This window comes from Vombatus ursinus, unplaced genomic scaffold (assembly GCF_900497805.2).
Source record: "Vombatus ursinus unplaced genomic scaffold, bare-nosed wombat genome assembly UNPS02014772.1, whole genome shotgun sequence".
Taxonomy (NCBI): domain Eukaryota; kingdom Metazoa; phylum Chordata; class Mammalia; order Diprotodontia; family Vombatidae; genus Vombatus; species Vombatus ursinus.
The window spans coordinates 15248831-15271629 of record NW_020954550.1 but is presented as its reverse complement, the minus strand read 5'-3'; the positions used below and the strand labels follow the sequence as shown (position 1 = coordinate 15271629).

At 35.0% G+C, this 22799-nt stretch overlaps 1 protein-coding gene across 2 annotated transcripts in view; it reads right to left on the bottom strand.

Moving 5' to 3' along the window:
* Positions 1 to 22799, bottom strand: part of ERCC8 (ERCC excision repair 8, CSA ubiquitin ligase complex subunit) — a 59492-nt gene that overhangs the window by 26320 nt on the left and 10373 nt on the right. For both annotated transcript variants that reach the window (XM_027863513.1, XM_027863512.1), the window contains 5 exons: positions 14371 to 14494; positions 7430 to 7511; positions 6395 to 6463; positions 4613 to 4679; positions 73 to 176 (listed from right to left, as the gene is read on the bottom strand). In XM_027863513.1, the coding sequence (XP_027719314.1) occupies positions 73 to 176; positions 4613 to 4679; positions 6395 to 6463; positions 7430 to 7511; positions 14371 to 14494 (446 nt within the window). The remainder of the gene's footprint in view (positions 1 to 72; positions 177 to 4612; positions 4680 to 6394; positions 6464 to 7429; positions 7512 to 14370; positions 14495 to 22799) is intronic.

Sequence of the window (22799 nt, the reverse complement as noted above, 5' to 3'; positions counted from 1 at the left end):
GAAAGCTTCAAGATTAAAAAAAAAAAAATACCATGCTGTCTTATTTGTATATAAATACAGTATCTTCATTACCTGCTTCGGAAGATGCTTTTGACTTTTCCCCATTGTGCTGATCAAGAGTAATCAGGCATCCTGATGCTCTCCTAATATCCCACAATTTTACTTTACTGTCAGCACTGAGAGGAAAGAAGTATTACAATGATTTAGACCTAGGCCAGAGACTCTGCCCCTCCCCCTCCTCATCAGTCTTCACAGCAAGGATCATTACATTTGCACAAAAGTGTCTGTACATTTGGGTTGTTGTACCTTTGCCTGTCCAGCAGATGTTCAATATGCAACATTAGCATTAAAAATAGTGGGAAAAAAACTAAGAAAATAACCTTTCCTTTTTAATTTACAAGGACACAACTCAACATCTGCTGCTTTTACACAGTTATTTTTAATTACATGAGCATCTCATTCCCCCCCAAGGACTATACAGGCTTGTAGTTTGCTCCTTAGCAATTTTTTAACTACCTTTCTCCCACTACTTGTTATTCAAATGCTGTCTAGACTATGAAGCAGATAAAATTTTACTTTACTTAAGCATTCAAGCTATCATATATGTGGCTTTTTTTTTTCTTTAAAAAAGACAAGAGTAAGATTAGCAAAAGCTAACGTAATTTCACTTGACTTAGTATACCAAAATCACTCATCTCAAGGGCTTACAGGTGACAAATTTGATGATCTAGAAATTAAACACTTGTTTTTATTCTCTTTCAGGTCATTGAATATATGCCTAAAGAAGGAAGATAAGACTTTGTTAAGCCTGTCATCAGGCTGTGCATTCATTGATGATTCCAATTGATTATTTGAAGATGCTGGTATTGTATGGAATCAGAACACACTAGGACATATGCTGGATCCTTCCCCCACTGAGTTTGTGCCTTGTGTTTTAATAAGTGCAGGAAAACTTACAAGCCTGTTTGTGTGTCAGAAATGTAAAGAAGCCTGAATGATAATGTTTATTTGCCTATAACCAGGGTTCTTTGTACAATCCGGTAATAGTGGGATGAACAACAAATACTTTCTCCACTTCCAATTCAGTTTTGTTTCTGAACTGGGGTAGGTTTGGGGATCCCATTCTGCTCAAACATTGGTTTGGGCATGCCTGTATCTTGATTCTTTCCTCCCTGGAAGGGATATAAAGAAATGCCTGTGGCATCCAGAGAAGTGAATATCTCTAGGAAATCTTCAGGAATGATAGAGATCCAGGGTTGGATCAGAGTGAACCTCTCAGGCTCACTGCTATGTAGATCTATTACTAAAGCTATGACAGACAATAGTTTACAGGAGAAAGGGGACATTATATTTACCTAACTCCTTACATTCAGTGCAAGATTGTTGATTAAAGATGCACACTGATGCTTGACTGTAGTAGGTGGGCATGCCCATCAATTTAATTTCAAATCTTAGTATTTTGATTTTTCATATCTGAGGCAAATTTAGAAAAAATATAGTATAATCAATATTTTTGGAAGAATATTATTTGCAAAATAAGAATTCTTCTCCAGGTATAAGTTAGTAGTGTTTAACCACAAGGGTAAATAACATACCATTAAATTATTCTATTTTACCAAATTTAATGACAATAATGTAAAGCAAATCTCAAAATTTTCAAAGAAACCTACTATCAGTGTACATATCAAGAGGGCTGGTGACTATGAGCTGTGATCTAGGGATCTATCAAATGATAACTATAAAAATCAAGGCATTGTTTGGGCTAAAGAAGCTCCTGGAATTCTGACTTCCAATCGCATGGTGTTGATTTTTTCCCCCTGATATAAATTTTTTCTTTTAAGATTTAGCTGCCTTTGGCAACTAGAACACTAAAAACAATTCTAGGGGCTGTAATAGAAACTTGAGAATTTTCCATTAAAAGCAAGACTCCTTTCTTCTCTTTTCTCCTAGAACCATAGACAATCAGGGGAAAGGGACACGAACATATTGGCTTTGATATTCCCAACACTCTCTGGCTCAGGTTTGGGAAAAGTGAAAGACCTCTTCAGGATGGGTGGCTGAAGTGAACAATGGTGTGGAACTTACCTTCTTTCCCCTTTTCCCTTCCAACCCATTCTTCCTGGTGGTCCTACTGGTATGTGGCTCCCAACCCTCTAAATAAATCTACACAGATATAGATATATTCTTAGGGGTGAGATACTGTGTAAGTAACCATTTCTAGACTATGCTTGCAATTTTGGGCAAGGCAGCAATTTAAATGCAACCAAAAAACTGAATGTAGCTCTTTAAAGTACCTAACTAGAAACCAGGGAAGAATCTGGAAAGTAGAACACTTTTGTTACACTACAGAGAACATAGAGAAGTCTGGTATTAAATTTTTCATACAATTTATTAAGTGAAAAATAAAAATAAAATCTTCCTTTATCAATATATTACTTATTGTTATTACTTAGCAATCTAATTGAAACAATTATTTAAGACAATTCAGTACAATTTCAGGGCTTGACAAAGTAGGCTGGTTTGCAAATTCTGTGCAATTCGATCTCATATAAATTCACAAAATGAAATGATTTGAGAAGATGCTTATAAAGACACCCTGGTAAGACACAAAATGGAAATTTTTAGATAATTTCTAAACTGTAAAATTAGTTCTTTGAAATCTCTAAACTTGATCAATTATTTTCACTGATAACATATTTGATCACTTTTGACTTTTTTTTTTTAACTTCAAAAGGTTAAAAAATAAAATAAATAATGATGTAGTAGTGTGGTGACAGAATATTGTATATACAGAGTACTAGATCTGGAATGAGGGGCCTGGGTTTGAAACTTGGTTCTTACAGTTATGTAGACTGAAAAACTGTGTGACTATAGGAAAATCCTTTAACTTCTCTGAGATTCAGTTTTTTCATTTGTAAAACGGGGATAGTAGAACTTATACTGTCTGTTCCCCAGGATTATTACGAGCAAAGTACAAAGGAAAAATAGGAACACACTAAGTGCTATTTTATAAATGATAAAAATAGTTGACACTTATAGTCTATAGTACTTTAAGGGTTACAGAATACCTAAAAGATATTAACTCACTTGATTCTTACAACAACTCCACAAGGCAAGGAAAATAGGTGATATTACCCCCATTTTACAAATGATGAGAATGAGGCTTGCTGAGGGTAAGTGACTTGTACAAGGTCACTCAGCTAGTTAACAATATGAGTAGGATGTGAATCCAACTCTTCCTGAACCTAAGTTTAGTGCTCTAAACCAAAAATCAAATTCAAAACTACAACTATTCTTAATGCTAGCTAGAGATACATTTTACCTGTAATAAAGTAGTTACTCAAGAGTCTGGGATCAAGGATAATCTCCTATAGCTCCAATGGAACTGTTTCAGTTGTGAGTCGTTTCAGTCGTGTCTAACTCTTTGTGATCCCATTTGGGGTTTTCTTGGCAAAGATACTGGAGGGTTTTGACATTTCCTTCTCTAACTCATTTTACAGATGAGGAAACTGAGGCAAACAGGGTGAAATGACCTGCCCAGGGTCACACAGCTAGTAAGTGTCTGAAGCCAGATGTGAACTCAGGAAGATTTGAACTCCTGACTCCAGGCCTGGCCGTCTATCCACTGCACCACCCAGCTGCCCAAAACTGCCACAGATGACAAAAGTGGTCCCTGGGGGATAAGTGGCAGGAAAGCAGGGGATTGCTGGGCACCCACTACTTTTGTTTCTTTTGCATGTTTAAATACAGGAAAGATGAAGATCCAAGGACTATCTACTCTTCTCTGTGCCCTACCTATTGACTGAGAAAACAAAACAAAACACAACACAGAAATCCACTAGACTTCTCTAGTTCCCTTTAATTATTATTTGTTCAAGTTCCTATTTTTGGAGACTTTGTGTAATTTTCCTAAGTGGTAGCTTGACATGACAACACAAAACCTTGTAGTCCTTCAGATAATAAAGAATTTGGAGGACTTGGATGTTGAATTGGGGCTTTATTGTATTTAACAAAATTTAAATTTATGAGATTATTTAGAAGATTTGAGGCAGAATCAGGAAATTTCTAAAAATCCATTCTGGAAAGAGCCATATTATAATACCCCACACTTATCTAAACATATACACGCACAACCATCAGGAGAAAAGTCTCTCATTTCTGTTTTCTTACAAAATTGAAGTCACAACAGATAACTCTAGCAAGTGTAAAGTGATTCAGTGAATGACATTTGTTTTCTAGGGGACAAACATTACTGCACTAAATAAATAAAATTATGTATTTATGTAAAGATGACATTATTGGGTGTACGTGAACTATTTTGCCCATAGACTTAACAAACTGAGATTCATATACCTATACTTTCTTGCTTATCTCACTATGTGAAAAAGGGAAAGTTATAAGATGATTAGCTGGGTGAGCAATACTGTGGACCAAAGCTTATCTCAGTGTGACATGCTTATCACTAATCAACATACCTCTCTAGTCCATTTTCCAAAAACAGAATTATACCAAAAGAAGTCAAAACACTTTTTCTATATGAATGCAGTTCTTCCAAAATGCCAATTAGGAATTACTGTTCTAACTTATAAACAAAAATTAAAATACATTTTACCTTGCTGTTGCCAAGATATATTCATAACGTGGAGACCAGGAAACTGCTAATATTTCCTGTCTGTGGCCTACAAATATAACGACATAAAAAGCTTTGTGAGGTCTTTAAAAAATTAAGGGATACAAGAATAATTCTGCATGAGTCTAAGGGAAGAGTAAAAATCAAATTGTGAAGTAACTTAAACAGCTGGCATTTTTATTACATTAATAATTGAGATTTATATAAAAGTCCCAAGTAGGCACATAATAGAATATCTGACATTTATCATTCAATGATTGGTTTCGGTTTGGGAAGAATAACCAAAACAAGTGTTTTGGTTTTTTTTTTTTAAGGACAAAGTTGTCAGATTAGATCTAATTATTAATGCATATTAATCCTTTTTAAGATCACTTAATTTGCCACAGAAAACAAATATCCTCAAAATAAGTAAAGATCTTTTTTTCATATGTTCACAAAGTTAGGATCATAGATTTAAGGCTGGAAGGAACCTTAGAGATCAACTAGTCTGACCTCTTCATTTTACAGGTAAAGAAAGTAGGGCCCAGAGAAGTTAAATGACAAAGGTGGTAAGTGGCAGAAGTAGGGGAGAAAACATGATTTTTTATCATATACTTAATTTTAAAAATATATTGTATAGCTCAAGGGTAACCATCCTTTTTAAAAAAAACATTAAAATGCTTTTAAAATTTTAAAAAAAAATTTATTTTTTCCAATTACATGTAAAAACAATTTTTAACCATCATGGTTTGTTGTTGTTGTTTTCAAACAATTTTGAGTTCCAAATTCTCTCCCCAGCTCAATCACTGAGAAGTCAATCAATTTGATAAAGGTTATACATGTATAGCCAGGCAAAAAAGGGTAAACATCTTTGCAAAAATTTTTTTCTAGAAAGACTAGGAACTATATATTTCTAAAAATGATAGCAGAATATTTTAAAATCTGAAGTCAATACTGATTGCTTCTGGCACTGTTAATCAAATCACTTTTCCCCCTGAGTGAACTACTTTGGCACTTCATTTGTCTGTCTTGTATTAACAAATTCATGAAATTTGAAAAAAATGATGATATTCCAGCAAATTTTCCTGATGATGTTTTATTTTAATTAATTCAAAGAAATGTTAAATAAAGCATTGAAGCTTTGGGTAGGAAGGAAGGATGTCAGACTTGTATTTTACATATTTGAATAAAATCGAATATTTCCTTCCTTAAATTCCTTATTTCAATGGTTCAGAATTCGTTAATACAAATCTAAATAGCTAAAATTTAAAAAAATGGTATGTTCAGTTTTATTGTTATATTTTATCAGTCTAATAAAAGTTTTCATAATCTCATTATTTAAATACGCCTTTTAACATCTCAGAAGTATTTTCAGAAGGGAAGAAAGACGCTTCTGGATATTACAACAAAAGCTGACAATGTAGGCAGAATGTCAGGATAACAGTTCATTTTGTGTAATTTTGACAGACTCACTTACCATTCTCATTTTGGATTTAGATATTTCAATCAAACATAAACTGTCAAATGAAACTAGGCTGTGAGAGGTAGATCTTGTATTTTCCATGGACTCTGGCCCTTGGACATTTTCATGCCTCTTCTCAAATTCAGGAACACCAGAACAATGCACAGAAGGAGCTTTTCTCCCCCGTTTAGTTTTAACAGCTAGCACAAAATATATCAGTCATGTCACTGACAAAGAATACATTGTCAGTAATGTGTCTTTACACTGAACAGTTTACTCAAAGTAGTTATTGTCTAACATTTATGTTCCAAAATGAAACGTACCCTGTAGAATGTGGGAACAGGATCCAGACTTTAAGTCACAAAGTTGTACTTTGGGGCCTTTAGTACCAACTGCAACAATAAAAATAAAAATCCTTCAACACAACAGCTTTATCATGAAATAAAGAAGGAAAGAAAAACAGCAAGGAAGTTATAGTCATAAGTTGACAAATCACACTTTTCAAATTGGAATAAAGAAAATGTGGTTCAGTTCCAATAATTCATAGTAGAGTAGTTTAACTATATAAATGATATACCTTTATATATCAGTAAGATATTAACTCAGATTAAAAGAGAAAAGGCTTCCTTTTCATGCTAATTCATTTAAAACAAGACATAGTCTCTAAAGAAAAATAAAAATATTTTGCTAGAAGAAGGATTCTCAAATTACTTAAACTATCTGAATATAATGGGTTTTTCACATAGTTGATTTTGGTAGGGGAGGAGGAGGTTGGACGTGTGATTTAATTGGTACAGGGAACTCTCAGTGAGTCAAGTCTCCCCCGCCAGGGCAGATCAGCATCAGTTTTGCAATTCATAATCTTAGAGTTGATTAGGTCAAATTATTAGGATTTTCTGTTTCCTGAAGTGTTAGATCTAGCCCAGTTTGGAACAGAATTTGCAAAATACACAAATGACACAGTAATTAAACCTCTGAAAGAACTGGGGTGATAGTAAAATTCATTGTTTTTAAAATGAAATATTTAAATTACATGTTATATTCTTTTCATTTTGTCAATTAACAATTTATTTTCTCTTCTTCCCCTTTCCCCCACTAGTGAAAAAAAAAAGAAAAAATATTTCAACAAACTGATATAGTCAAACAAACCTATTTAACACAATGGTCATGTCTAGAAGTATTATGTCTCATTCTACATCTCCGTTAAAAGGTGGGTAAATGCTGTACAAATTTTTAAAACCAAACCAAACAAAAAACCCTATCATTTTTACTTGAGCTGAACTTACCTAAACATGCTGGATGTAAAAAAATAAATTTCTGATTTAGGAAAAATATATCAATTATAGTTACATACACACCTGCTATCAAACAGTGTTTGGTGGCAACTGGAGACATATGATGACTATAGACTGTTCCCTCAAAATGAAATACATCTGCAGGCTGATAATCAAAAGACAATATTTATGAAGTTTGAGTTCTGATTAAAATGATAATAAAAACATATTTCTTCCCTACTTATTTTAGAAACTATCTGATCATTTACAAATGAATAGACAATATACTTAGGTTTTTATGTTATCTTTAGTACAAATTCAAACAGATTTCCAATACTTTTTGGCTTCTCTTTTTCAATATGTAAAATAACTTTCTATAACAAAATACAATTTTGATGTCAAGAATTTCAGTACAAGTAATATATCTTTATGAAATTGTCTTGGGTACTTTCAGCTAAGAGGGCTAGCAGAGTGGAAGCACAAGCTCAGTTCCCACACACTTACCCCAGCAAACCTTAAAATATTTGAACCAGACTGAATAATGAATAAGAAATTCAGTGACAAGTTAGACTAAGTGACTTCATCTATGTCAGACTATATACAATGTCAGCCAGAAGCCTAAAGGCTTTGAGGTTCTGTCAGAAATGCCAGCACTACCATAAGCATATAAAACTGAAGCCCATGAGCTCACCAGAGATGAACCAGAGATTCTTATAGCATGAATAGCTCTGTATCCAGATTCATCAAGAGTGGAGGGTTTCCATAAGAAAGCCTCAGAATGGTGAGAAACTCACAGTGGACTCATTGGGTGCAGCAGTCACCAATTCAGGCTTAGCACTGCTCAGAATAGGACATCTGAGGCCATAAGACTCCAATGTTTGTAGTACTAGATCATGAAATGACATAAAAGGTGCTAAAGATTCATTACTCTGAATCTCAAAGTTTCAAGGGGTCCTAAAACCCAAGAGTGCTCTTAGTATAGACACAGTCCAAAGGTGGTCAGCAGAGGAGACAAGGTTTAGATTAAGCACAGCTGACTACCCTGCCTAAAATTGCAACAGGAGATGGAGAATCATCCTGGCACAAATCTCAAAATAAGAATTAGTGTAGCAAGTGTGAACAAGCTGAAGAGAATATATAGTACTTTAAAGAATAGGTCCAGATACACCTAAAAATCCAACCTAAAAGAGAGTTAAATAGACTTTCCCCAAGGACTATATGAATATCTAAATGGAAGCAACAGAAAGAAAAGAAAAAGAAAGCTCTGGAGGAAAGAATTAGAAGATGAATAAATAGTAAGTATCTTAGAGCAGAAAATGGTAAATCTTACCTAAACTAATAGACTTCTTGAAAATTAGAGTAGATCAATAAGAAATCAATGATTCCATGAGACAGCAAGAAACGTTGGAACAAAATCAAAAGATTGAAAGTTAGAAGCACGTATAAGATAACTTCTATCAAAAATAACTAGCAGAGAAAATACCTCCAGGAGAGAGAATTTAAGAATCATTGGACACTCTTAGAATTATAATTAAAAAAAAAAAAAAGCACAGGCACTGGATTTTAAGAAATTATAAATGAAAACTGCACAAATTTTTCAGAACCAGAAGGCAAAGTGAAACAGAAAAACCTCCAACTAATCACCTCTGGAAAGAAATCCCCAAAAGAAAAGTCCCAGGAATGACATAGCCAAAACCCTCAGTTTCCACATAAAAGAAAAAATACCACAAAGGGTGAGGAAGGAATTCAAATACCATTGAACTACAGATAGGATCACATAAGATCCAGAAGCAAAATATTATATATTATAAGATACAGGTTTGTCAAGAATAATTTACCCTGCACATCTGAGTATAATACTATTAGCGGAAAAATGGACTTTTAACAGAAGAGGACTTTGAAGCATTCTCAATAAAAAATAAAAGACCTGAGTAAAAACTGTGAAATACAAACAAAAGTGTCATAAGAAATATAAAAAGGTAAATTTATTTGAGTAATTGGATGGGGCTATACCATGATGAGGTGCTAAAAATTCTAAAAGGGGAAGAAGAAACCAGTGTGTTTCTCCACCTTAATGTCTTCAAAAGACACTGAGGGACTCAAGACAGAGGGAGTTCGGGTGTGCTGATTCTATTCTAACAGTTTTAAGAAGGGAAAGAAAAAGGAGAGTAAAAGGAATTAACTACTGTAGAGAGGAGAAAGTATGGAACCTATTGTTTGTGATAACAGGAGTAAGAAGAGTATACAAATCTGGAACAAGGGGTGGCAAGAGCAGTTATCAGATGAGTTTTACTCTTATATGAATCAAAAGAAAGTTGAACACAGTTAGTGCACATTCACACACACACACAATGATTGGTACAGAATAGGATATGTATAAAGAAGTGGAGAAGAGGGTGTAAGCAAAAAAAGGATACTTGAACTGATGCAGAGTAAAGTGAAGAGAAACAGAATATGTAATTATAAGAATACTGTAAAGAAAGATAACTAAAAGACTTAAGAAATCATTATAGCAATGACAAACAATGGCACCAGAGGGTCTGTGACAAATATGTTATCTACCTCCTGATAGAGAGGCAATGGACTCAAAATGCAGACATTTTCTTTTTTTTTCATGTGGCCATTGGGTGGACTTGTTTTGCACGACTATGCTTATTTGTTACAAGGGTTTGTTTTTTTTTTTAACGGAGGTAGGAGGGTTATGAAGGTTAACAATAGTGATGTACCCCTCAAGAAGAAAAAAGAGGGCCATTAAAACTTTTTTGAAAAAATGCATAGAAGAAAATAGAAGGAAGCACTAACAAGTACAACAATTTTGAAAGAAGGTAAATTTATTATATACTTTAAAAATAGTAAGCTGTATGGAATAGGTCCATGGTTTCATATACAATCCTCTTTTTAGGCTTGACTTCATATACAGAAATGCTCACTTTTTGGATTGGTGTTTAAATGCAAAATAAGCAAAATACTTTTTTTTTTTAAATCAAAGTACTGTAGAGTACTGTCCACAGAGCTCTTGGCCTAATGTTGAATAATATTATATTGCAAAATTTGAAGAAAACCTACAAAATGGATCATAAGGTCGTATAAAGTTATACTCTCCTTAAAATGTTAGTATAAAAACAGCTTTGGGGGAAGAACTTCTTTTCTGGGTAAGTTAGAGGCTTCAAGTATACAATTTTGAAGGACTTAGATACATTTACATATGTTAAAACTATAATAGACTATTAATGGAAATTAGGGATGATAGGGCACAAGCCTATCCTTGTGAGGTTCATGTCATGGAGAAAAATTATGAAATAACTTGGAAGTGGCACTTTCAGACAGGATGTTGAGCTGGCTGGGCCAGAATGTTATTTCTTGGGAAGGGAAAAAGGAAGTGAGGGGGAAGAGGAGGGAAGTTATACTGGCATAAAATTAAAGAGTTCCTTTAACTTTGGTACAGTGGATAGAGCGTTGGACTTCAAATTAGGAAGACCTAGGTTTAATTCCCACATCAGACTGTTACTAGATTGGCAAGTCACAACCTCTCTGGGCTTCAGTGTCCTTATCTGTAAAATTAAAAGGTTGGACTGAACAACTTTTAAAATCTTTTCCAACTCTAAACATATGATCCTATGACTCTTATTTATATGCTAACAGACCAAAATTGCTACAGACAAAGCCTAAACAAATGAGACATTAATTTCTGTTCTTAAAGCACTCTATATATATATGCTTTGCATTAATTTTCAATGACACATTTTAAACAAATACAAACGATTTAAAAGTAGAAAAAAGCAAATTTTCAAAATTATCTATCAAATACTTCATTATTTCTCATTGAAATTTAATTTAGCAAAGTAAATTGTGTGTATAGTCTTCAAAATTAGAGATAAAAGTTTTTTCTTACTATGTAAACAATGCTTTTTTTTTTTTTATTGAGTTCCTCTGTATTGAGTACATGCAGAGAAGTATTCAAAGTACTAGGAAAGAAGAAAATAAAAGTAGTGGATATATTTTCATTTCTTTTTCATGTTCCATTGTATATTTATTATATTTTTAACTTTTATTTATTTTTTTAATATATTTTCATTTCTCGATTGAAAAACAAGTTCTCTTTTGCAACCTTAGGGTGGCAGTCACTGCTTCTTTCACTAGAAACCTCATTTTATTCCTTATCAAAAACATGAACCTAGAAAATCAAAGCAAAATAATGATGCGCAATCCAAGGGTTATGTCTAATAAGCTATTAGTTAACATATTATTAGACATAAATATTTCAAGATAAAAATTATGAGAAAATATTGCTTCAAAAATTATTTGAAGAGTATGTTTCCTTATGCTATAGAAAATCTTCCTATAGGATTTTAGTATGATTTTATAGAATTTTTGTTTTTATAGAAATTCTTGAGCATTTTCCTCAGTCCTATAAAAAAAAATTTTGAGAAAATGGTCAGATTTGCCAAAAATTTAATTGTTGTCTAGCCCTCTAGACTCACCCACAAAAGATTACATTTATAGTCCATTAACAAAAAATAGCTCTTTAAATGGCAAGCAGTAGCAAATTGAAAAAACAAAACCATTTATTGATTCTTAATTTTAGTTCTTGTCACATTCCTAAATTCTACTTTTCTTGCTATTTAAGTCTATTCCAATATGGCCCAGGTCAAATTAATGACAATAATCAAGTATTATTTAATTTTGAGCTATAAAGTTGCTCATGTAAATACTGGGTTACCACAAGTTTTCCAAAAGTTCAAAATTTCAGTTAACAAAAGTCACGTTACTGTAACATTGACTAGTAATTTAGATTCATATTTTAATATTGATCAATATTATTTATTCTTCCAATGAGAAATTATTAACCTGCTTTGTGCCTAAAACGGTGCTAGGTGCTCTGAGAGATAAAAAGCATAGAACAGTCATTTAGTTAGAAAGACAGATTGTAGTAGTCATCTAACAAGGCAAATAATATATAAGTAGATGGTAAAGACAATAGAAAATCATAGAAAACAGAGACCATTGTGGATTAGAAAATTTCAGGAAGGAAAAAGGACCATCAATTAATGGTAGATGTTAGACAATGGAAGGGCATTCTAAGGCCTGAGGTAGCCATGTAAAGCCCATAATGGTTCTGCAATGTTTAGAGGGTAGTAGGAGATTAACCTAGTAGCAGATATTTCATACTTTGGAATATCAGGAAATAAAGTTGGATTGGAGTAGAGGGGAAGTTATACAGTCACCATTTAACTAGCTATATGAGGTTGGGTAGGTCACTTTATCTCTAAGAACTTCACAGCTGCATCAGCAATAAAATGGGAATAATAATATTTACACTAATTACTTCACAGGATCCAGGTGATCCTTCACAGGTAAGGATCAAATGAGATAATATGTAAGAAAGTCCTATGTAAACTATTTCAAGCATCTGTAATTTTGTTGCATCTCCACTGATGCAGAATCTGATGGTCTTGGGACAGCTAGATGGCACAGTAGATAGAGCACCAGCCCTGGATTCAGGAAGACCTGAGTTCAAACCTGGCCTCAGACACTTGACACTTACTAGCTGTGTGATCCTGAGCAAGTCACTTCACCCCACTGCCTCACAAAAAAAAAAAAAAAAAAAAGAAGCTGATGGTCAAAAAATTCATTACCCTGTAGCTAACCTGATGATGTAGCCCCACTGTATTTAGCCAGGCTCATCCTTGGATAATAAGCATATAATCCATCCCTGATTCTCTATTCAAAGCCTTCCAAGTTATGCTCTGCTGGTAGCTTTAGGGAGGGAGCCACCTCCATACCACAATGAGGTACTAGAGTACAACTTCAGTAAACTGTAACATGTTATAGAAATGTGAGCTATTATCAGTATCAATATGAACATTAAATGCCAGACTGAAAAATTCCTTTTCTAAGTAATGATAAAAAAAAAGGCAATTTTTCAACAAAAAAGTAACATGATAAAGTCAGGATTTTAGGAAGACTAATCTGGTGGTAGAGGGAACAGACTATGGGGGAGATAATAGAAACAGAGAAAGCAATTAGGAAACGATCTAGGTATGAGGAAATGAGGGCCTCATTTAGGATGATGGCAAGAGTAAGTAATGAGTAAGTAAGTAAGTAATGAAGTAATGAAGTAAGTAAGAGTAAGTAATGAAGAAGAGATGAATGAAACACATTTTTAAGGAAAGAATTTATAGATTTGGTGAATGACTAAGCTTTAAGGAATAAAAGACAAGGAAGAATTAAAGAAATCTGCAGAAAGAATTCCAACTTAAGGTAATTAAGAAAAGGACCATACATAGAAATAGGAAACTAGGGGAGTCAGAAGTCATGAGTTTTGGACATGTTAAGTTTGCTGTGATGACAGAACATCCTACAGGCAAAAGGAACTAAAGGCCTGCCAAACACAGACATGCATATGCATACACACACACACATACGTGTGTGCATGCATGTGTGCATCAATTTTACTGGTTATAGGAAACTTTTGGGTGAAGAATATCTACCAGTTCAGATCAGCACCTTCTTTGCAAATTACAGCATAATTTAGAGTTGCTTCTCTATAATTTAGAGTTGCCTAGAGCATTGAAAAGTCAAATGACTTGCCCTGGGATCATGCAGTTAGTATGTGTAAGAAGTGGGTCCTGGGCCAAAATCTTGCTTTATAGCCAGTTCTCTATGATGCCACATTGCCTTTCTTGACTGTTTTTAAAGAAGGTGAGATTTTTAGTCATAATAGTGATAGGTTTAAATGAATACATGTGTCTATACATAAATATTAGGACTAACATTTTTCTTTTAAAAACTGGCCAAAAACCCCCCACAAATTAATGAATAAATACATGAAAATAAAAACTGAGAATAAAGATGAATAAAGTAATTTATCCAAAAGATCATGTGAATTTTCACTGTCTTCCTTATGTCTAATAGACTATATCAGTTTTCAATGTTGTCACAACTGTCAATCTTACTGGTAATATCAGCAAATAGACCAAGGATTGAATTATCCTTCATCGTTTGAGTGATTTAAATCTACTCACCTGTAATGTGTTTGTGTCCCATATTTTCAGAGTTTTATCAAATGAGCTCGAGGTAAACATGCCAGTATCATGAGGATACCACTGCACTGTCTCTACACTGTATTTGTGAACATCAGGATGATTTCTACAAAGCAGGAATAGACAATATTAGGTTCCAAATGTCCCAAACAAAACCCTATTCTTCATCCTAAAGTCACCAATCTGGCTTTTGACTTCATCACTCAGCTGTACCTGCTCACTTCAAAGTTACCAATGATCTCTTTTTAAGTAAGTTTTTATTGATTTCTTTTCTTTTTTTTTTTAACATCACCACAATTTCCCACAATATCACCCCCCTCCACCTTCCAAGGAACCATCTCATATAACAAACAGCATTTTTTAAGGACAATAAAAAAAACATCAGCATCAATGATCAACACATCTAAAAAGTCTAAAAATAGGTACAATGTTCAATTCTTGTGACTCTCCTACCTCTGCAGAGGGCTAAGGGAGAAGTGTCTCCTCACATGCTTTTTTTTTTTTTATCTTTATAATTTTGCAACGTAAACTTCTGATATTTTGCATGCAATTTTTCTTTCCTTTTACATTGTTGTATATTGTTATATTGTCTTCTTGGCTCTGCTTACTCACTGCCCATCAGTTCATGTAAATCTTTCCAAACTTCTCTGTATTCACCACAGTCATCATTTCTTAGAGCACAGAAATATTACATTATACTCAAGGATCACAATTTGTTCAGTATCACAACATTCCCCAAATGATGGGCGTATAATTTGTTTCCTATTCTTTGCAATCACAAAAAAGTGCTGCTATAAATATTTTGGTGTATATGGTGACTTTCTTCTTACCAATGATTGCTTTGGGGTATAATCACAGTAATGGAATGTCTGGGTCAAAGGGTGTGGGTATTTGAGTCACTTTATTTGCATAATTCCAACTTGCTCTTCAAAATGGTTGTACTGATTTACAGTTCTACCAACAATGCACCAAGGTACCTATCTTCCCACAACCCCTTCTACACTGAATACTCTCATCTATTTCATCTTTGCCGATTTACAAGGTGTAACGTGAAACCTCAGAGCTCTTTTGATTTGCATCTCTTATTAATGATTTGGAACTTCTTTATGTTGTTGTTTTTAGTTTGCAATTCTTCTTTTGAGAAGTATTTGTTCATATCCTTTGGTCACTTATCTATTAAGGGTTGTTTTTTGGCTTTATACGTGCATGTGTTAATTGTTTACATATCTTGAATATCTACATATCAGAGAAATTTGGTACAATGATTATTTTTCATTTGACTGATTTTCTTTTTAGCCTAGGTACATTAATTCTGTCTATGCAAAAGCTTTTCAGTTTCATGGAATCAAAGTTATCTATTTTATCTTCTGTTAATGCCTTCATCCCTTGTTTGGTTCAGAATATATTTCATACCCAAAGCTGTGAAAGGTATATAATTTGGTTCTTTTTAAATTTTTTTATAGTATGTTGTTTAAAATTAAGGTCATGTAACCATTTAGAATGTATTGTGCAGGCCTGCATAACCTGCGGCCCGCCAAAGAATTTTGGGTGGCTTGTAAGATTGTATAGATCTGGTATTGTGGAATGTGGTGTAAGCACTAAGCCTAGTGCTTTCCAGTTTTCCCAGTAGTTTTAATCAAATAAAGAGTTCTTTCCTAAGTAATTTGTTTTTTGGTTTATTGAGTTTTATTATTTCTAATTCTCCCCTAAGTCTGTTTCACATTCTACCTCTCTATTTTTTAACCATTACCAGCAGCTTTTGATGATTGCTACTTTATAATATAGTCTGAGGTCTGGAAGTGATATTCCTCCTTTGCCCCTACCCCTTTTCATAATTTCCCTGGATATTCTGGATCTTCTGCTGTTTCCAAATGAATCGCTATTTTATCAATTTTTATAAAATATTATTTTGATAATTTGATCTGTATAGCATTAAAAATATAAATTAACTTTGGTAGTAGTATAATTTTTATTATATTGGCACAGTCCAGCCATGAATATTGAATATTCTTAAATTTTTAAAGTTGCTCTTTATTTCTCTAGGAGCACACTGCAATTGAATCTATATAAGACTTTTTTGTGCTTTGGTTGATTGATCCCTAGACATTTTACACATTTTGTTGTTATCTGAAATGGAATTTCCCTTTCTATTACTGCCTCTTGGTTTTGCTATTATACAGAAATGCAGTTGATTTTTGAGGATTTATTTTGGAGTCTACAACTTTGCTAAAGTTATTATCTCAGTATTTCTGCAGATTTCCCAGAATTTCCCAAGTAAACTATCATATCATCATCAAATAGGGATGGTTTTTCTCTTCTCTTTAGTTATTTTTATACCTTTACTATCCTTCTCTTATCTTACTGTTGTTGCTAACATTTGTAGAACTATATCAAATAACAGTGGGGAAAGTGGGCATCCTTGCTTTACTCCTATAACCAACGATCTTTGAATTGACAAATCTGATGGTCTTTTATCACTCCTAATCCTCCTCAACCTAACTCTCCTTCTAGACACTCCATCCTCTCTGGGTTTTCATAACACTACTGTCTCTTGGTTTGCCTACCACCTGTCTGACTGCTCCTCAGCCGACCTTGTTGGATCATCCTCCACATCATGTCCCTTAACTCGAGGTTTTCTGGATGGTTCTGTCCTCTTGGGTCTTCTCTTATTCCTCTGTAGTCTCTTTCTTGGCAACGCCATCAGCTTCCATGAGTTTAACTATCAAATCTATACAAATGACTCCCCGATATTTATATCTAGCCCTACTCTCTTTCTTGAAGCTCAGTCTCTTAGTACCAACTGACTACTGGGCAATTTAAAATGGAAGTCCCAGAGACATCTTAGACATAGCAGGTCCAAAGACAAAGTCATTCTTGTCCTCCCTCTTCTAAACTTTCCTGTTTGTGTAGAAGATACTAATGTTATTCTAGTCTCAGACTCCTGATCTCAAAATTATCCTGGACTCCTGTTTTCCCCTCCCCACACACCCAATTGGCTGCCAAATCTTGTCTATTGCATCTAACCCTTTCTCTCTACTTACATGGCTAACATCTCAGTAAGGTCTTTGTTACTGTAACAGTCTCCTAAAACCTCCACTCAAATGCCAACTTATACTCCCAAGATAGAGGGCTGATCTTGATACTCTTCTGCTTAAAATTCTTCATAGCTTCCTAAAGCATCTAAGATGAAATGCCATCTCTTCAGTCTAGCATTTAAAGTACTCTACAATCTGGCTCTCTCCTACCTTTGGAGAATTATAATATTCCCCTTCATGCATTGCATGATCTAATCAAAATGGTTTACTAGCTATTCCTCAAATGCAGAGCCAATACCTGAGATAAATTTTCCCCTCACCCTCTTAGGTTCAGCTCCAGTGTCACCTCCCACTCTAAGCCTTTCCTGATTCCCTACACTTCCCTCCCCAGTTATTCCTGCTTTCTCTCTCCTGAAATGATCTTATATTTACTTTTCTGTGCACATGTTGTTTCCTGGAGGAGACTATAAGCCCCTTGAGGACAAGGTTTCATTTCTGTCTGTGTATCCCTAGAGCACAGTATAGTGCCTTACATCTGCTAAGTACTTAACAAATGTTTTGGACTTCATTTTGGTCTGCAGTTGTGGTTTAGTGTAGAGAACTAGTGAGGAAACCGCCTTCTACCAATTAAGATCATCAATTGTTTTGCAACTTATAGCCTAAGAGAATTACCCGGTGCACTCAAAGCCAATATGTGTCAGAGGCCAGACTCAAACCCAGATCTTCCTGACTGAAGTTCGCTCCCAATTCACTATGTGACTCTGCTTACAATTGTTTACTAAATTCAATTCTATAAGTATCAGAGTAGAATTTTAGTGTAGAATAATACATATTAGACAAACAATGAATTAACAATAATTTCTTTTCCTTCTTATAATTTAGATGATCTTTTGGGAGATGATTTAGATACTTCAGGATTTTTAGGAAACACTGTCCCAGGAAATATGAACTAATGCTTCTATAAATTTCCCTAGTAATTGGAGGCAGGGCGGTGACTTTAGAACAGCCTCATAGGCTAACTCAGCATTTTTTCTTTTACTTTTCTTGCTTCTTCACCTCTGCTTAGGATATGATAAAACATAGGTGACCAGAATAAAAAGCACAAGGTCTCAAAGCTTCACACTCCAGCAAGACAGAAACAAAACAGTGGACTTAGAATTAGAAGCCAGGTACAGATACTGGGTCCACCAATCAAGAGCTATATGATCTTGGGCTATTGACAAATTCATTAGTCTTCAAGTTTCTCAACTGCACACTAAGGATAGTAACACTTATACTACTTACTTTACAGGGATATTATAGAAATCAAAAAAGACAAAGTGAAGCATTTTGCAACCTTTAAGTCCTATATAAGTGTAAGTAATTAAATCACAAAATAATTATCACATCCTCACAGTCTTAAAGACATTCTCAAAGAACTGCAAAAACATGGACAAGACATTGTATCCTGTCTAACTGGCTTGCTCACTGTGACATTAACTAAAACTATTTAATCAACAGATAAAACAAGGAATTGAGGTATGGGTGTTAATTAGGTAGTTTTTAATGAGTGCAGCAGTGAAAAATGCCTGATTATTTATCTAGTCATCAAAACATTTTCCTGAAAATGTCATCAGGTTTAACTCTAGATTATTTTTTCAATTAGGTGAAGAAATCATAAGGTCTCTAGAGAAGATGACTCAAACACTGTAATGAGTTAAATATACTTCAGTTCAATGAACATTTACTGAGTACCAACTATCTACAAAGTATGTCCTATTCAGAGAAGAAAGTGGAGGTAGGAAGACTTTTTAGGAGGCTGCCATCAAAAGGTCCTTATAGGTGGTAACGAGGGGTTGAAACAAGCATGGGAATAGAGAGATGATAGATTTGAGAAGTATTTAGAAAGTAGGTTTAAAAGAATTTGTCAAATATTGGATATGAGAGGTAAGAAAGACACAGAAATAATGTACTATTATAAATGCAGTATCCCTAATGAGCACTATATAGTAAGAATAAAAACTCATATGAGAAGCAGGATGGTATAATGGTTAGATTACTAGACTGTGTGTTGGTAAAACCTAAACTCAAACTCCCACCTCTGACACCTTTTAGCTGGGTGCCTATGGACAAGTCATTTAACTTCTTTGAGTGTGTCAGTTTCTTCATGTGTCATTTGGAATAACAATATCGTTATCCAGAGTACCTGAATTACAGGGTAGCTATGAGGCTTTGAGAGAATATACATGAAGTACTTTGCAGAATTCAAAATACTGTATAAATGTCAGCTATTAATATATGAGGAAATTCACAAACCTGAAGGGGGAAGCAGAGTGGAAAACATCTGGTGAGAATCAATGGAAGGAGAAAAAGAAGCAATAAAACTGTGTAGAGCGACTACAATGACCTGACCAGAGGAGGAAGTATGACTGTTTGGAAAACAGATCACATACCTGGCACTGAGGAATGCCAAAAGAGTGATGGAGGACTTCAAATATCCAGACAACAATTTTTCTGCTAAAAGCACAACAGCTGATGAAATTTTTACTTGCCCTAATGATAATTTGATTCTTAAAAAAGAGGATGTGGCAACCAGAAGTATTGTTTGGACCCGATTCTAATCAACTAAGTGGAACTGACTGCCAAAGTAGAAGCGATGGGTCTCTTGGTAGGAGAAGACCATTTGGACAAAATAGTGATAGTTGGATTTTAGATAGATAAAGCGTTTTTAATCACTTACTACATGTAAGGCACTGTGCTAAATACTGGGGATACAAATACAAGAAACCAAAACAGTCCTTGCCCTCAAGGAGTTTACATTCTAATGGGAGAAGGCGACATAGAAAGGGGAGCTGGAAAAGGGGGGGAGGTGGAGGATGATGATCTGAGTAGAAAAAGCATGGTGGGGAAAGGGCTGGGTAGTGATTTGGAGGCCTGGGCACTTTAAAATTTTCAAAGCACTTTATGCACATTATCTCTTTTGAGTCTCATGACAATCTGTGAGGTGGGTACAATAGCTAAGAAACTAGAGGATTTTAGAGGTTACGTGACTCAGATACAAAGTTTCTAAGTATCAAGGGTAAGATCAGAGCCCAGGTCTTCCCAACTTCAAACCTTTCACTCTCTCTTTTCATCTCATACTGCTCCTTCCCTGCAAGGAGATTCACATCTGCCTAGAGTTAGACATTAGAATCCCCTGTGTGCACCAGATTATAAAAGAAGAGCCTGGACATTCTCTTGAGGCTGGGCTTTGGAACAGAAGAAAGGGCTACGAAGCTGGCACCTGAAAATATGCAGTATAGCTTACAGCCATTAACGTGCTGAGAATGGAGTGGATAGAGAGAGGTATGACTATGATTTCAGGGATGGAGATGATGCAGAAGAAAGTGCTGTGATTCAGAAACTGTAACAGAATGTAGATCAGGCATTTTGAGTATTCCGATAAGGATCCTTGGGTAGTATGAGAATGTGTTGGGTGTAGATCCCTGGCACTTCTGTGGGTGTCTCAATACAGAACCACAGAAGATGAGGGTTGCCTTAGGGGAAAGCCTGCCTTAAGGAGACTGAGGAAAATGGAGGATTAAAATGTTGAATGAAAGCAAGAAATTCCAGCCCCCATGTCCAGCTGAACAGATTTGGTGCATGCAGGTCATAGTGCACTCACCACAGGTGTGATTCCACCTCTGAGGATAATGATGACAGAACCTTATGAGATGCTCTTTTTGAACGGAACAATTCAGTAGTCTCTATCCGGAATAAGAGATTTGTGAAGCTATGTCCAATATGTGAGTTAAAAAAAAAAATCAATTGCACAAGTAGAAGATATAGGAAACATGGCTATACAACAGTGTATGAAACAGAAATGAGGGTTTTACTGAAACAGACTCACTGTGATTCAACAATGTGACATGGCAGCCTAAGGACCCAAGGTATTGTTAGGCAACACCAATAGAGACAGAAAAAAAACCATGAAAGACTCCAGAAAGATCCCTGACCATCTGACTAAAGGTTAACTTCTAGGATGCTGACCAACTGGGGCATATCCAGAAAAGGATGGTTAGGACTGTGAGAAGACTGGATATGATGTCTTATTCAGATTAGTTGAGAGAAATAGAGATATAACTGCTTCCTAGTACTAAAGGGCTGCTACATGGAAGAAGGACTAAACTTGATCTGCCTAACCCCAGATGATGGATAGAGAGCAATAAGTGAAAAATGCAGAGAAAGATTTAGAGTCAACACAAGAAAAGAAAAAACTTACAAATAGAATGGGCTATGAGGAAGAGGTTGGTTACTTGCTGTAAGCTTCAAAAAGGGGCCAGATGACAATTTGTAAGGATTCTGTAGTGTGGAATCTTGTTCCAGATACAGAATGAACTGAATGACCTGTCAAGTCACTCCCTCCTCAGTGATTCTAAGAACATAGAGTCAAACACTTACCAAGGTTGTGCAGGTGGGAATGTGAAAAAATAGTGGTATGTACTACTGATGGAAATAAAAGTCAGAAAGTGGGGGCCAGGGTTTTTTGTTTGTTTGTTTTGTTTTTGTTCTTTGTTTTTTGGAGAAAGATTATAACTTGATTTTGGTCAAGCTGAGTTTGAAGTACTAGTAAGACACTCAGATGACATGCCCCACAGGAGTCTGGAGGGAGAGGATCAGCAGTGAGAAATGTTGCAGAGAAGTCCAAAAGGATGAGTACTGAGAAAATGCAATCAGATTTAGCAATTAAACAATTACTGATAATTTTGGAGAGACCAGTTTTAGAAGACTGATGAGGCTGGAGGCCAGATTTAAAGGGTTAACAAGTAAGTTAGAGGAGAGGAGAGGGAATGAACATAGACAGTATTTCTAGGTGTTTAGGGGAATTGTAAGATCTATTGAAGACTTTTTTTTAAGGATGAAGAGACTCTAGTGTATCTGTGGGCTGTAGGGAAAGGACCAGTAGATAAGGAGAGATTGGAGATTAATGGGGAAAATTTGCAGAAGATGGGAGGTGATAGGATCAAGGGAAAATGTAGGAAGGTGACCTTGGTAATTAGAAGAAACAAAATTAATTCATCACAATTCATCACAAACTGAAATTAGGAGAAGAGAATGGAGGATGATGTCAAGGCATTCTGAGATACAGAAAAAGGGAGAAGAGGGAGTTCCTGGTGAACAGTCTTTATTTTTTTGTGAGGCATAAGATTAGTTCCTCAGATGAGTAGTTGGGGAAAAGAATTAGTATAGGTGGTTTGAAGGGGAAAGAGAGGTTTGAAATTGCCTCTCTCTGGGGGATGGAATAACAAATCAATTAGGTAAAAGTTAAAGGATTGCCTTCATGTAATGAGGGCTCAGTTGAAATTAGATAACATTAACTTGTAGTAGACCCAGTTGACCATGTTGTGGGATTTCCTC